The sequence below is a fragment of the Sceloporus occidentalis genome, unplaced genomic scaffold (genome assembly GCF_023333645.1).
Source record: "Sceloporus occidentalis isolate IW3139 unplaced genomic scaffold, rSceOcc1.0.p SCAF_428, whole genome shotgun sequence".
Lineage (NCBI taxonomy): Eukaryota > Metazoa > Chordata > Lepidosauria > Squamata > Phrynosomatidae > Sceloporus > Sceloporus occidentalis.
Genome location: NW_028317408.1, coordinates 284,873 through 300,000, shown reverse-complemented (window position 1 = coordinate 300,000; position 15,128 = coordinate 284,873). Strand labels below are relative to the sequence as shown.

Genomic DNA, 15,128 nt, shown 5'->3' with positions numbered 1-15,128 from the left:
GGGGGTTCAGCGGGGGTGCGCATGGCCTGCTTCACTTCTCGGCATATGGCACGGTGCATGGGGCCAAAGCACCGGCACTCACCGGATCCCAGCTGTGCGAGAAGGCCGGGCTAGAAGCTGCAGGAGGCCGCGCTGCGCACGCGCAGAGTGGATGGGTGTGTAACGCGGTTAATGTCTGTCCAGTTTTCTGCCGGTAGATTAGACTCCGCCCCTTTCGGCAGCCATGGTGGCGTTATCCCTGAAGATCAGCATCGGGAATGTGGTGAAGACGATGCAGTTCGAGCCGTCCACCATGATCTACGACGCGTGCCGCATCATCCGCGAGCGCGTCCCCGAGGCGCAGGTCGGACAGCGTGAGTACAGCCGCTTCCTGCCATTGAGACTTGTTGTGGGGCTCCGCGGGGGCCCGGCACGTTCCGCAGGGGATGGCCCAGCTTTGCGTTTAACGTCGCTGTCCTTTTCTTTCAGCGAATGATTTCGGCCTCTTCTTGTCGGATGAGGATCCCAAGAAAGGAATCTGGCTGGAGGCCGGCAAAGCTCTGGACTACTACATGTTGCGGAACGGGGTGAGACCCGCCCCTCTGTGACTGAATACATCCCCAGCCAATCACTACTTCCCCCCCCGTCTGACACCCTTTATTGGTTGTATAGAAAATACGTACACTTTAGGGACCTCAGAGTCAATCATTCCATCTAAAGAAGAGACCTCTGAGCTCACAAAAGCTTGCTTGACGCTACATTTTCTGAATCTCATGGGGATCCCTCCTCTGTCCTGTGCTGATCCAGCGGTCCCCGTGTGATTATACTTCCTGTGGCCCCTGCTGATCCCACGCTCTGCACCCTGATCCAGCGTACCCCGCGTGATAATCCTTCCTGTGGCCCCTGCTGATCCCACGCTCTGCACCCTGATCCAGCGTTCCCCCGCGTGATAATCCTTCCTGTGGCCCCTGCTGATCCCACGCTCTGCACCCTGATCCCCCCTCCAGGGGCTGGTCCAGTGGTCCCCACGTGATAATCCTTCCTGTGGCCCCTGCTTGATCCCATGCTCTGCACCCTGATCCCCCCTTGCTGGTGCTGATCCAGCGGTCCCCGCGTTATCCTTCCTGTGGCCCCTGCTGACCCCCCCCCTTTCTGGTTCTGATCCAGCGGTCCCCGCGTTATTATCCTCCCTGTGGCCCCTGCTGATCCCGGGCTCTGTTTCCCCACATTGTCAGGACACGCTGGAGTACAGGAAGAAGCAGCGGCCCCTGAAGATCCGCATGTTGGACGGCACCGTTAAAACTGTCATGGTGGACGACTCAAAGACCATGAGCGACCTTCTGATGACGATCTGCGCGCGTATTGGTGAGAGGGTCGGGGTGGGGGGATGCATGGGGTCAGGGTGGGGGGGGGGTCGCTCCAGGTGTCTGAGATTCTCATGCAACATTGCACCTGTGTGACCCCTCCCCCCCGCAGGAATAACCAATTACGATGAGTATTCATTGGTTCGCGAGACACTGGAAGAGAAGAAGGAGGAGCTGACGGGAACCTTAAAGCGCGACAAGACGCTCCTGCGCGACGACAAAAAGATGGAGAAACTCAAACAAAAGCTTCACACAGACGATGAGTGTAAGCTTCTCTGCCTAGAGCTGTACTGAATATACCCAGCCGTATACTGTGCCTGTACATACATCCGCACCCAGCCGTATACTGCGCCCTTACACACGCACACACACCCAGCCGTATACTGCGCCTGTACACACACACACACGCACCCAGCCGTATACTGCGCCTGTACACACACACACACCCAGCCGTATACTGCGCCTGTACACACACACACACACACACACGCACCCAGCCGTATACTGCGCCTGTACACACACACACACCCAGCCGTATACTGCGCCTGTACACACACACGCACCCAGCCGTATACTGCGCCTGTACACACACACACACACACACGCACCCAGCCGTATACTGCGCCTGTACACACACACACACCCCCAGCCGTATACTGCGCCTGTACACACACCCAGCCGTATACTGCGCCTGTACACACACCCAGCCGTATACTGCGCCTGTACACGCTCCCAGCCGTATACTGTGCCTGTACACACACACACACACACCCAGCCGTATACTGCGCCTGTACACACACACACACACACACCCAGCCCTATACTGCGCCTGTACACACACCCAGCCGTATACTGCGCCTGTACACGCACACACACACCCAAGCACACTCCCACCCCGCCGTATACTGCGCCTGTACACACACACGCACCCCGCCGTATACTGCGCCTGTACACACACACACACACACACACACAGCCGTATACTGCGCCTGTACACACACACACACACAGCCGTATACTGCGCCTGTACACACACACACCCAGCCGTATACTGCGCCTGTACACACACACACACACACCCAGCCGTATACTGCGCCTGTACACACACACACACACACCCAGCCGTATACTGCGCCTGTACACACACACACACACACACACACACACACACACACCCAGCCGTATACTGCGCCTGTACACACACACACACACACACACACACACACACACACAGCCGTATACTGCGCCTGTACATGCGCCCAGCCGTATACTGCGCCTGTACACACACACACACACGCACCCAGCCGTATACTGCGCCTGTACACACACCCACCCAGCCGTATACTGCGCCTGTACACACACACACACACACCCACCCAGCCGTATACTGCGCCTGTACACACACCCACCCAGCCGTATACTGCGCCTGTACACACACACACCCAGCCGTATACTGCGCCTGTACACACACACACACACACCCAGCTGTATACTACGCCTACACACACACACACACCCAGCTGTATACTGCGCCTGTACACACACACACACACCCAGCCGGATACTGCGCCTGTACACACACACGCGCACCCAGCCGTATACTGCGCCTGTACACACACACAGCCGTATACTGCGCCTGTACACACACACAGCCGTATACTGCGCCTGTACACACACCCAGCCGTATACTGCGCCTGTACACACACCCAGCCGTATACTGCGCCTGTACACACACCCAGCCGTATACTGTGCCTGTACACACCCACACCCAGCCGTATACTGCGCCTGTACACACACACACACCCAGCCGTATACTGCGCCTGTACACACCCACACCCAGCCGTATACTGCGCCTGTACACACACACACACCCAGCCGTATACTGCGCCTGTACACACACACACACCCAGCCGTATACTGCGCCTGTACACACCCACACCCAGCCGTATACTGCGCCTGTACACACACACACACCCAGCCGTATACTGCGCCTGTACACACCCACACCCAGCCGTATACTGCGGCTGTACACACACACACATCCAGCCCCCCTGTTGTAACGCCTCCCCCCCCCCCAGTGAACTGGCTGGATCCGGGACGGACGTTGCGAGAACAAGGAGTGGATGAGAACGAGACGCTCCTCCTGAGACGGAAATTCTTCTACTCCGACCAGAACGTGGACTCCAGAGACCCCGTCCAGCTCAATCTGCTCTACGTCCAGGTATCTGCCCCGTTATCTGCCACCTCTCTCTCCTGCCCCGTTATCTGCCACCTCTCTCTCCTGCCCCGTTATCTGCCGCCTCTCTCTCTCTCCTGCCCCGTTATCTGCCGCCTCTCTCTCTCCTGCCCCGTTATCTGCCCCCTCTCTCTCTCGCCTGCCCCGTTGTCTGCCGCCTCTCTCTCTCTCTCTCTCCTGCCCCGTTGTCTGCCGCCTCTCTCTCTCCTGCCCCGTTATATGCCGCCTCTCTCTCTCTCCTGCCCCGTTGTCTGCCGCCTCTCTCTCTCTCCTGCCCCGTTGTCTGCCGCCTCTCTCTCTCTCCTGCCCCGTTGTCTGCCGCCTCTCTCTCTCTCCTGCCCCGTTGTCTGCCGCCTCTCTCTCTCTCCTGCCCCGTTATCTGCCGCCTCTCTCCTTACCCCTATGCTCTGACCCCCCGGTCGCTGTTTATCCGGCAGGCGCGGGATGACATCTTGAACGGCTCTCACCCCGTGTCGTTCGATAAAGCCTGCGAGTTCGCCGGGTACCAGAGCCAGGTGCAGTTTGGGCCCCACAACGAATCCAAGCACAAGCCGGGCTTCCTGGAGTAAGTGAAGCATGGACTCGTCCTACACTCACCCACGGACACTCAGTCCGCAGTGCCCTCCGCTCCAATACCCGCACTCAGTCCGCAGTGCCCTCCGCTCCAATACCCGCACTCAGTCCGCAGTGCCCTCCGCTCCAATACCCGCACTCAGTCCGCAGTGCCCTCCACTCCAATACCCACACTCAGTCCGCAGTGCCCTCCACTCCAGTACCCGCTCTCAGTCCACAGTGCCCTCCACTCCACTCCAATACCCACACTCAGTCCGCAGTGCCCTCCACTCCAGTACCCACTCCAATACCCACACTCAGTCCACAGTGCCCTCCACTCCAATACCCGCACTCAGTCCGCAGTGCCCTCCGCTCCACTCCAATACCCACACTCAGTCCGCAGTGCCCTCCGCTCCAATACCCGCACTCAGTCCGCAGTGCCCTCCGCTCCAATACCCGCACTCAGTCCGCAGTGCCCTCCGCTCCAATACCCGCACTCAGTCCGCAGTGCCCTCCACTCCAATACCCACACTCAGTCCGCAGTGCCCTCCACTCCAGTACCCGCTCTCAGTCCACAGTGCCCTCCACTCCACTCCAATACCCACACTCAGTCCGCAGTGCCCTCCACTCCAGTACCCACTCCAATACCCACACTCAGTCCACAGTGCCCTCCACTCCAATACCCGCACTCAGTCCGCAGTGCCCTCCGCTCCACTCCAATACCCACACTCAGTCCGCAGTGCCCTCCGCTCCAATACCCGCACTCAGTCCGCAGTGCCCTCCGCTCCAATACCCGCACTCAGTCCGCAGTGCCCTCCGCTCCAATACCCGCACTCAGTCCGCAGTGCCCTCCACTCCAATACCCACACTCAGTCCGCAGTGCCCTCCACTCCAGTACCCGCTCTCAGTCCACAGTGCCCTCCACTCCACTCCAATACCCACACTCAGTCCGCAGTGCCCTCCACTCCAGTACTCCACTCCAATACCCACACTCAGTCCACAGTGCCCTCCACTCCAATACCCGCACTCAGTCCGCAGTGCCCTCCGCTCCACTCCAATACCCACACTCAGTCCACAGTGCCCTCCACTCCAATACCCACACTCAGTCCGCAGTGCCCTCCACTCCAGTACCCGCTCTCAGTCCACAGTGCCCTCCACTCCAATACCCGCACTCAGTCCGCAGTGCCCTCCGCTCCACTCCAATACCCACACTCAGTCCTTAGTGACCTCCACTCCAATACCCGCACTCAGTCCGCAGTGCCCTCTGCTCCACTCCAATACCCGCACTCAGTCCACAGTGACCTCCGCTCCACTCCAATACCCGCACTCAGTCCGCAGTGACCTCCGCTCCACTCCAATACCCGCACTCAGTCCACAGTGACCTCCTCTCCACTCCAATACCCGCACTCAGTCCACAGTGACCTCCGCTCCACTCCAATACCCGCACTCAGTCCACAGTGACCTCCGCTCCACTCCAATACCCACACTCAGTCCTCAGTGCCCTCTGCTACACTCCAATACCCGCACTCAGTCCGCAGTGCCCTCTGCTCCACTCCAATACCTGCATTCAGTCCACAGTGCACTCCCTTTACACTCAGTGTTTCCCGGGGGCAGATTATACCCCTCCCCCTGGTGGTGGTTTTCTGCCCCTCGCAGTATTTATAAAATGGCTTCACTTCCAGGTTAAAGGATTTTCTGCCAAAAGAATACGTCAAACAGAAGGGGGAGCGCAAGATATTCCAGGTACCGGCTGTATCTGTGTGTAATATACCGGGAGGGGGGCAGGTCCGGGACCGGCTGTATCTGTGTGTAATATACCGGGAGGGGGGCAGGTCCGGTACCGGCTGTATCTGTGTGTAATATACCGGGAGGGGGGCAGGTCCGGTACCGGCTGTATCTGTGTGTAATATACCGGGAGGGGGGCAGGTCCGGGACCGGCTGTATCTGTGTGTAATATACCGGGAGGGGGGCAGGTCCGGTACCGGCTGTATCTGTGTGTAATATACCGGGAGGGGGGCAGGTCCGGGACCGGCTGTATCTGTGTGTAATATACCGGGAGGGGGGCAGGTCCGGGACCGGCTGTATCTGTGTGTAATATACCGGGAGGGGGGCAGGTCCGGGACCGGCTGTATCTGTGTGTAATATACCGGGAGGGGGGCAGGTCCGGGACCGGCTGTATCTGTGTGTAATATACCGGGAGGGGGGCAGGTCCGGGACCGGCTGTATCTGTGTGTAATATACCGGGAGGGGGGCAGGTCCGGGACCGGCTGTATCTGTGTGTAATATACCGGGAGGGGGGCAGGTCCGGGACCGGCTGTATCTGTGTGTAATATACCGGGAGGGGGGCAGGTCCGGTACCGGCTGTATCTGTGTGTAATATACCGGGAGGGGGGCAGGTCCGGTACCGGCTGTATCTGTGTGTAATATACCGGGAGGGGGGCAGGTCCGGTACCGGCTGTATCTGTGTCTAATGTACCGGGAGGGGGGCAGGTCCGGTACCGGCTGTATCTGTATATTTTTGTTCTTAGTCTCACAAGCAGTGCGGGAATATGAGTGAAATCGAAGCCAAAGCTCGTTACGTGAAACTCGCCCGCTCCCTGAAGACGTACGGAGTGTCCTTCTTCCTGGTGAAGGTGAGTCTGGTGAATCTCTTGTCATCATTAATGCCTTCTCTATTTTGCTGACCCGTCCTTCTCCTCCCCGCGTCCTCGTCCTCCCCTGACCCGTCCTCCTCCCCTGACCCGTCCTCCTCCCCTGACCCGTCCTCCTCCCCGACCCGTCCTCCTCCCCTGACCAGTCCTCCTCCCCTGACCAGTCCTCCTCCCCTGACCAGTCCTCCTCCCCGACCCGTCCTCCTCCCCTGACCCGTCCTCCTCCCCTGACCCGTCCTCCTCCCCTGACCCGTCCTCCTCCCCTGACCCGTCCTCCTCCCCTGACCCGTCCTCCTCCCCTGACCCGTCCTCCTCCCCTGACCCGTCCTCCTCGCCCTCCTCCCCTGACCCGTCCTCCTCCCCGACCCGTCCTCCTCCCCTGACCCGTCCTCCTCCCCTGACCCGTCCTCCTCCCCTGACCCGTCCTCCTCCCCTGACCCGTCCTCCTCGCCCTCCTCCCCTGACCCGTCCTCCTCCCCGACCCGTCCTCCTCGCCCTCCTCCCCTGACCCGTCCTCCTCCCCGACCCGTCCTCCTCCCCGACCCGTCCTCCTCCCCTGACCCGTCCTCCTCCCCTGACCCGTCCTCCTCCCCTGACCCGTCCTCCTCGCCCTCCTCCCCTGACCCGTCCTCCTCGCCCTCCTCCCCTGACCCGTCCTCCTCGCCCTCCTCCCCTGACCCGTCCTCCTCGCCCTCCTCCCCTGACCCGTCCTCCTCGCCCTCCTCCCCTGACCCGTCCTCCTCGCCCTCCTCCCCTGACCCGTCCTCCTCGCCCTCCTCCCCTGACCCGTCCTCCTCGCCCTCCTCCCCTGACCCGTCCTCCTCGCCCTCCTCCCCTGACCCGTCCTCCTCGCCCTCCTCCCCTGACCCGTCCTCCTCGCCCTCCTCCCCTGACCCGTCCTCCTCGCCCTCCTCCCCTGACCCGTCCTCCTCGCCCTCCTCCCCTGACCCGTCCTCCTCGCCCTCCTCCCCTGACCCGTCCTCCTCGCCCTCCTCCCCTGACCCGTCCTCCTCGCCCTCCTCCCCTGACCCGTCCTCCTCGCCCTCCTCCCCTGACCCGTCCTCCTCCCCCGACCCGTCCACCTCCCCCGACCCGTCCTCCTCCCCTGACCCGTCCTCCTCGCCCTCCTCCCCTGACCCGTCCTCCTCGCCCTCCTCCCCTGACCCGTCCTCCTCGCCCTCCTCCCCTGACCCGTCCTCCTCGCCCTCCTCCCCTGACCCGTCCTCCTCGCCCTCCTCCCCTGACCCGTCCTCCTCGCCCTCCTCCCCTGACCCGTCCTCCTCACCCTCCTCCCCTGACCTGCCCTCCTCCCCTGACCCGTTCTCCTCGCCCTCCTCCCCTGACCCGTCCTCCTCGCCCTCCTCCCCTGACCCGTCCTCCTCCCCTGACCCGTCCTCCTCGTCCTCCTCCCCTGACTCGTCCTCCTCCTCCCCTGACCCGTCCTCCTCCTCCCCTGACCCGTCCTCCTCCTCCCCTGACCCGTCCTCCTCGTCCTCCTCCTCCCCTGACCCGTCCTCCTCCCCTGACCCGTCCTCCTCCCCTGACCCGTCCTCCTCCCCTGACCCGTCCTCCTCGCCCTCCTCCCCTGACCCGTCCTCCTCCCCCGACCCGTCCACCTCCCCCGACCCGTCCTCCTCCCCTGACCCGTCCTCCTCGCCCTCCTCCCCTGACCCGTCCTCCTCGCCCTCCTCCCCTGACCCGTCCTCCTCGCCCTCCTCCCCTGACCCGTCCTCCTCGCCCTCCTCCCCTGACCCGTCCTCCTCGCCCTCCTCCCCTGACCCGTCCTCCTCGCCCTCCTCCCCTGACCCGTCCCCCTGACCCGTCCTCCTCGCCCTCCTCCCCTGACCCGTCCTCCTCCCCTGACCCGTCCTCCTCGTCCTCCTCCCCTGACTCGTCCTCCTCCTCCCCTGACCCGTCCTCCTCCTCCCCTGACCCGTCCTCCTCCTCCCCTGACCCGTCCTCCTCGTCCTCCTCCTCCCCTGACCCGTCCTCCTCGTCCTCCTCCTCCCCTGACCCGTCCTCCTCCCCTGACCCGTCCTCCTCCCCTGACCCGTCCTCCTCCCCTGACCCGTCCTCCTCGTCCTCCTCCCCCGACCCGTCCTCCTCCCCTGACCCGTCCTCCCCGTCGTCCTCCTCGTCCTCCTCCTCCTCTGACCCTTCCTACTCGCCCTCCTTTAGACCCCTCACCGTCGTTTGTCTGATTGTAGGAGAAAATGAAGGGTAAAAACAAACTGGTCCCGCGTCTTCTGGGCATCACCAAGGAGTGTGTGATGAGAGTGGACGAGAAGACCAAGGAAGTGATCCAGGAGTGGAACTTAACCAACATCAAGAGATGGGCAGCCTCCCCGAAAAGCTTCACCTTGGTGCGTTATTCTGCCGTCTCGCGTGTGCCTGCCTCGCATGTTCTCCCGTGACACGAGTCGCATACGACACGCCGGGTTCTGCGTATGGGAGGCGCTTGCTGTTTGGGGGGGCCGTCTGGACCGGCTCGACCCGAAGCCTCTTATGGTAGAATCGTGGAGGTTTGGGGTGGAATAGTTTGCGCGGAACTCTGGTAGCGGGGTTTATTGGCGGCCCCCGGTGTGGCGGCAGGCGGGACAGTACGTTCGGATACGGGGGGTCTCATCGCTTGTGTCTGTTTCAGGACTTCGGAGATTATCAGGACGGATATTACTCGGTGCAGACGACGGAGGGAGAGCAGATCGCGCAGCTCATAGCCGGCTACATCGACATCATTCTGAAAAAGGTAACGGCGCGCGCCCAGACCACGCCGACTGCCCTCACACGCCACCATCACGCGTGTGCCGTGTGCGGGGAGTCCCTGTGCTCACGCCTGCTACTGGCCGGTGGAAGGGGGATGAGGGGTCAGCGAACCTGCCCTGAGCTCTCTCTCTCTGTGTTTGTAGAAGAAGAGTAAGGATCACTTTGGTCTGGAAGGAGATGAAGAGTCGACCATGTTGGAGGATTCGGTGTCTCCAAAAAAGTAAGACGGACATCCAGGCGGCGGGACACACGGACACTGCATGTATAGCTGTGTGGGTCTGTGTGTCCTGCTGTGCGGGAGATCTGCCCCCGATTAAACCTGGGTTACAGGTCCTGATCCGCTGCCCCACCGCCGCCGCCTCTCGCATCTCCTGGTGTCTTTCTTGTTTCAGATCCACTGTTCTCCAGCAGCAGTTTAACCAGGTGGGGAAGGTAGAACACGGCTCTGTGGCTCTCCCCGCCATCATGCGTTCTGGAGCCGGGGGTCCTGAGAATTTCCAGATGGGCTCCATGCCGCAAGCTCAGCAGCAGGTCACCAGTGGCCAGATGCACTGGGGCCACATGCCGCCTCTGGTAAGTGTCCTCGGATCGCACTGACGGTGTGCTCTCTCCTGGTCGCGTCGGCTGACGGCGCGCTCTCTCCTGGTCGCGTCCGCTGACGGCGGGCTCTCTCCTGGTCGCGTCGGCTGACGGCGGGCTCTCTCCTGGTCGCGTCGGCTGACGGCGGGCTCTCTCGTGGTCGCGTCGGCTGACGGCGGGCTCTCTCGTGGTCGCGTCGGCTGACGGCGGGCTCTCTCGTGGTCGCGTCGGCTGACGGCGGGCTCTCTCGTGGTCGCGTCGGCTGACGGCGGGCTCTCTCGTGGTCGCGTCGGCTGACGGCGGGCTCTCTCGTGGTCGCGTCGGCTGACGGCGGGCTCTCTCGTGGTCGCGTCGGCTGACGGCGGGCTCTCTCGTGGTCGCGTCGGCTGACGGCGGGCTCTCTCGTGGTCGCGTCGGCTGACGGCGGGCTCTCTCGTGGTCGCGTCGGCTGACGGCGGGCTCTCTCGTGGTCGCGTCGGCTGACGGCGGTGTTAGAAAAATGTTTATGTTATCGTAAATATTATTGCTGTCAAAGACAAAAGAAAGCAGGGAATGTCTAGTCTAGGATATATGGACGAGTTCACGCCGACATGTCTACTCTATGTTCTTCTATATATGTGCAAAGGGTCAAGTCAAGGCCATTCTTAATTATGCAGCTTAAAGAGGTGTAACCTGCTTGAAAAGTAACCAATCAGAAAGAAGCATGCTATTAGAAGTAGATAAGATGCTATATAAACCAAGTAATCTTAATGTGTAATTAGACAACGCTTCGACTTTTGTGTGTTGTGTGCCTTGTCTCGATTATGCGCATGATCTAATTAAAGGAAACTCTTTCTGAGGAGAATTCGACCATTATTTCAACCAACAGGCGGGCTCTCTCGTGGTCGCGTCGGCTGACGGCGGGCTCTCTCGTGGTCGCGTCGGCTGACGGCGGGCTCTCTCGTGGTCGCGTCGGCTGACGGCGGGCTCTCTCGTGGTCGCGTCGGCTGACGGCGGGCTCTCTCGTGGTCGCGTCGGCTGACGGCGGGCTCTCTCGTGGTCGCGTCGGCTGACGGCGGGCTCTCTCGTGGTCGCGTCGGCTGACGGCGGGCTCTCTCCTGGTCGCGTCGGCTGACGGCGCGCTCTCTCCTGGTCGCGTCCGCTGACGGCGGGCTCTCTCCTGGTCGCGTCGGCTGACGGCGGGCTCTCTCCTGGTCGCGTCGGCTGACGGCGGGCTCTCTCGTGGTCGCGTCGGCTGACGGCGGGCTCTCTCGTGGTCGCGTCGGCTGACGGCGGGCTCTCTCGTGGTCGCGTCGGCTGACGGCGGGCTCTCTCGTGGTCGCGTCGGCTGACGGCGGGCTCTCTCGTGGTCGCGTCGGCTGACGGCGGGCTCTCTCGTGGTCGCGTCGGCTGACGGCGGGCTCTCTCGTGGTCGCGTCGGCTGACGGCGGGCTCTCTCGTGGTCGCGTCGGCTGACGGCGGGCTCTCTCGTGGTCGCGTCGGCTGACGGCGGGCTCTCTCGTGGTCGCGTCGGCTGACGGCGGGCTCTCTCGTGGTCGCGTCGGCTGACGGCGGGCTCTCTCGTGGTCGCGTCGGCTGACGGCGGGCTCTCTCGTGGTCGCGTCGGCTGACGGCGGGCTCTCTCGTGGTCGCGTCGGCTGACGGCGGGCTCTCTCGTGGTCGCGTCGGCTGACGGCGGGCTCTCTCGTGGTCGCGTCGGCTGACGGCGGGCTCTCTCGTGGTCGCGTCGGCTGACGGCGGGCTCTCTCGTGGTCGCGTCGGCTGACGGCGGGCTCTCTCGTGGTCGCGTCGGCTGACGGCGGGCTCTCTCGTGGTCGCGTCGGCTGACGGCGGGCTCTCTCGTGGTCGCGTCGGCTGACGGCGGGCTCTCTCGTGGTCGCGTCGGCTGACGGCGGGCTCTCTCGTGGTCGCGTCCGCTGACGGTGTGCTCCCCCCTCAGACCTCGGCCCAGCAGGCTCTCACTGGAACCATTAACTCCAGTATGCAGGCAGTGAACGCGGCTCAGGCCACGCTCGATGATTTTGAGACTCTGCCCGCCTTGGGACAGGACGCGGTGAGTATACTGACATTCTCGTTACCTGCCCCCTCCCCCGGTGCGCTGCGCATGCACTGGGACCCCCGCCGGGCGCCATGTCTTCCCTGACGCCATCTTCCCCTCCTTCTCGTATTCAGGCCGCAAAAGCCTGGAGGAAAAACAAGATGGATGAATCAAAACACGAGATCCACTCCCAGGTGGACGCCATCACGGCGGGGACCGCCTCGGTCATCAATCTTACTGCAGGTGAGCGTGGGGGGCCGGAGTGCCGGGGAGGAATAAAAACAAAGGGCATCAATGTGGGGGTAGCAGTGCATTAATTGCCTCTCCACGTGTCACAGGGGACCCGGCGGATACGGATTACACGGCCGTCGGCTGCGCCGTCACAACCATCTCCTCCAACCTGACGGAGATGTCGCGGGGCGTCAAGCTTCTGGCCGCGCTCATGGAAGACGAGGGAGGCAACGGCCGGCAGCTTCTCCACGCAGCCAAAAACCTAGCGGGGGCCGTGTCCGAGCTGCTGAAGACGGCACAGCCGGCCAGCACCGAGGTGACTGACGGGGTCTGGAGCCAGATCCCACGCCGCCGATACCGCTCTCAGGGGCTGCAGGATTATTCCTCCCCATTAAGTGTTCTCTCCTCTCCTTACTGCCGCCAGCTGTAGGGATCGTTGAGATCTGGCAGGATGTCTCACCCGCCCCCGCCTCTCTCTCTCTCTCTCAGCCCCGTCAGGTCCTGCTCCAAGCTGCCGGTAACGTGGGCCAGACCAGCGGAGAACTTCTGCAGCAGATCGGGGAATGTGACACCGACCCGCGCTTCCAGGTACTCGCATCCTACAGCCCCATCGCAGCTGTTATTCCTCCCCTGTCCCTGGGTGGTGAGTAGCCCCAGCTCCGCCCCCCTGTAACCGCTTCTCATGGATCCCCACAGATCTCTCCGGCCAGAGCCACTCGCACGGTTGCCACGTTATCCGAGCCCAGAACGGTAACGAGGGTGGAGGGTAGACGCTCTTTTTAACCCCGTCTGTCACCTTGTGGTGTTGGTTCAAATCAGTGATTTTTGGGTCGACGAGGCTTCTTTTTGTGATTGTTGTTTCCGGGGGTCTCTCCGTTATCCGTGACATTTCGGGGACTAATCCGTGGTCTGTTTTCTTGGTTGGAATTTGGTGGCAGTGGATCTGGGATCACTTGGATCTCATTGAGCCCTCGGGGGTGGGGGTTCCAGCCTCGGGAGGGCAGGAGCCTGCTGATCCGGGTCCACTGTCGGGGTCTAATCATGTGATCGAGGCGCTCTTCTGCCGCTGATTGGTGGATGTGATATTGTGGCCCTGCAGTACGGGGCTTCGTCACGCGTCCGGCACGATCGCCTCTTGCGTGTCCGCAGATGCCCCGAACCCCGATTGCCCATGGTGTGCTTTTTGTGGTCCCACAGGACATGCTCATGCAGTTGGCCAAAGCCGTGGCGAGCGCCGCAGCCGCCCTGGTCCTGAAGGCCAAGAACGTGGCTGAACGAACAGATGATCCGACGCAGCAGGCGCAGGTCATCGCGGCTGCCACTCAGTGCGCCATCTCCACCTCTCAGCTGGTGGCATGTACCAAGGTGAGAGGACGGCGCGGACCCGCGTGCTAAACCGCCCGCCGCTCCCGCCCGCCGCGTGCCACGTTTACCCTCCTTTCTTGGCACTAGGTGGTGGCCCCTACGATCAGCTCCCCGGTCTGTCAGGAGCAGCTCCTGGAAGCTGGAAAGCAGGTTGCCAAGTCTGTGGAAGGATGCGTGGAGTCGTCTGAAGCGGCCACCGGAGACCCGGAGCTCCTAAAAGCCGTGGGTGTCGCGGCCACCGCCGTGACCCAAGCCCTGAACGATCTCCTTCAACACATTAAGAAGCACGCCAGCGGAGGGCCGCCGACCGGCAGATATGACCAGGCCACCGACACCATCCTGAACGTGACCGAGAACATCTTCAGCTCCATGGGGGATGCCGGTGAGTCTTCAGCACGCGGCTCCTCCCGGACCCAAGAAGCCTGGGGGGGAGCTGTGCTCTGCGGGGGGGGGGGGGGGGGGGAGCTGTGCTCTGCGGCGGGGGGGGGCTGTGCTCTGCGGGGGGGGGGGGGGGAGCTGTGCTCCGCGGCGGGGGGGGGCTGTGCTCTGCGGTGGGGGCTGTGCTCCGCGGGGGGTGGGGGGGCTGTGCTCCGCGCCCTGGGTATTGGGCGTCTCTGAGGTTTTTTAGCCTGACGCTGTGGTTTCTGCGCAGGGGAAATGGTTCGTCAGGCGAGAATCCTGGCTCAGGCCACATCCGATCTCGTCGGGGCCATCAAAGCCGACGCGGAACGAGAGAGCGACCTGGAAAATTCCCGCAAACTGCTGAGTGCAGCCAAACTGCTGGCAGATGCCACGGCGCGCATGGTGGAAGCAGCCAAGGTTGGTCTTTCCTCGCTGCTGTCCGCGTTGGGTTTATTATAAAGGGGGGTCCGGGGTATGTAAGGTGTGAGGCTGGGGGGTCCGGGGTATGTTAGTAGGTGTGAGGCCGGGGGGTCCGGGGTATGTTAGTAGGTGTGAGGCCGGGGGGTCCGGGGTATGTTAGTAGGTGTGAGGCCGGGGGGTCCGGGGTATGTTAGTAGGTGTGAGGCCGGGGGGTCCGGGGTATGTTAGGTGTGAGGCTGGGGGGTCCGGGGTATGTTAGTAGGTGTGAGGCTGGGGGGTCCGGGGTATGTAAGGTGTGAGGCTGGGGGGTCCGGGGTATGTTAGTAGGTGTGAGGCCGGGGGGTCCGGGGTATGTTAGTAGGTGTGAGGCCGGGGGGTCCGGGGTATGTTAGTAGGTGTGAGGCCGGGGGGTCCGGGGTATGTTAGTAGGTGTGAGGCTGGGGGGTCCGGGGTATGTTAGTAGGTGTGAGGCTGGGGGGTCCGGGGTATGTAAGGTGTGAGGCTGGGGGGTCCGGGGTATGTTAGTAGGTGTGAGGCCGGGGGGTCCG

At 62.5% G+C, this 15,128-nt stretch overlaps 1 protein-coding gene across 1 annotated transcript in view; it reads left to right on the top strand.

The window, feature by feature from the left end:
* Window positions 1-223: 223 nt before the first annotated feature.
* The window catches only part of LOC149272647 (talin-1-like), a 32,892-nt gene continuing 17,987 nt past the window's right edge, over window positions 224-15,128 (top strand). Inside the window, 20 exon segments of the mRNA XM_089506878.1 lie at window positions 224-353; window positions 469-566; window positions 1,215-1,344; window positions 1,456-1,608; window positions 3,422-3,564; window positions 4,017-4,144; window positions 5,814-5,874; window positions 6,660-6,764; window positions 8,990-9,145; window positions 9,427-9,528; window positions 9,689-9,765; window positions 9,938-10,118; window positions 12,064-12,177; window positions 12,297-12,405; window positions 12,501-12,709; window positions 12,883-12,981; window positions 13,090-13,143; window positions 13,591-13,758; window positions 13,846-14,140; window positions 14,411-14,577. Coding sequence (XP_089363004.1) covers window positions 224-353; window positions 469-566; window positions 1,215-1,344; window positions 1,456-1,608; window positions 3,422-3,564; window positions 4,017-4,144; window positions 5,814-5,874; window positions 6,660-6,764; window positions 8,990-9,145; window positions 9,427-9,528; window positions 9,689-9,765; window positions 9,938-10,118; window positions 12,064-12,177; window positions 12,297-12,405; window positions 12,501-12,709; window positions 12,883-12,981; window positions 13,090-13,143; window positions 13,591-13,758; window positions 13,846-14,140; window positions 14,411-14,577 — 2,679 coding nt within the window.